This window comes from Penaeus monodon, chromosome 28 (assembly GCF_015228065.2).
Source record: "Penaeus monodon isolate SGIC_2016 chromosome 28, NSTDA_Pmon_1, whole genome shotgun sequence".
Lineage (NCBI taxonomy): Eukaryota > Metazoa > Arthropoda > Malacostraca > Decapoda > Penaeidae > Penaeus > Penaeus monodon.
The window spans coordinates 23,116,526-23,116,960 of record NC_051413.1 but is presented as its reverse complement, the minus strand read 5'-3'; the positions used below and the strand labels follow the sequence as shown (position 1 = coordinate 23,116,960).

Below are 435 nucleotides of genomic sequence, written 5' to 3'. Positions count from 1 at the left end.
AGGAGGGGGAGGTGGAGGAACAACAGCCTGGTCCACTTCCTCAACAGGGAGATGCCCCAGGTTGGCTGCCCCCATGCCTACGCCAGTACCTACACTGCCTCCCATGGTTCGTACCTCAGAAAAACTCATTGTAGTGCCACACCTGTTGGGGAATGAGAGGAATAAATAAAGTACAAAATGCAAGCATGATAAAAAAACGTAGGATAAAGACTTTACCAAAGAAGTTAAAGTAAGCTCAGTAATGCACACTACTTACATACAGACATAAAAAATTGTAACAAACTTTGAACTATACATCAAAGACCTAAAACCAGAAAATAACTGAAATGAAGGAAATTCGTAGTTCCATGCATTCAGCAACAACAAAATTACTTGAAAAACTAAAATAGACAGGATATATTAGAAAAACAGAAAATAAACCATAGGCTATGCAAA

General features: G+C 39.1%; 1 protein-coding gene across 1 annotated transcript in view; it reads right to left on the bottom strand.

Moving 5' to 3' along the window:
* Positions 1-435, bottom strand: part of LOC119591423 — a gene marked incomplete in the record, with an annotated part of 59,861 nt that overhangs the window by 52,380 nt on the left and 7,046 nt on the right. Inside the window, 1 exon segment of the mRNA XM_037940164.1 lies at positions 1-142. Within this exon segment, the coding sequence (XP_037796092.1) occupies positions 1-129 (129 nt within the window).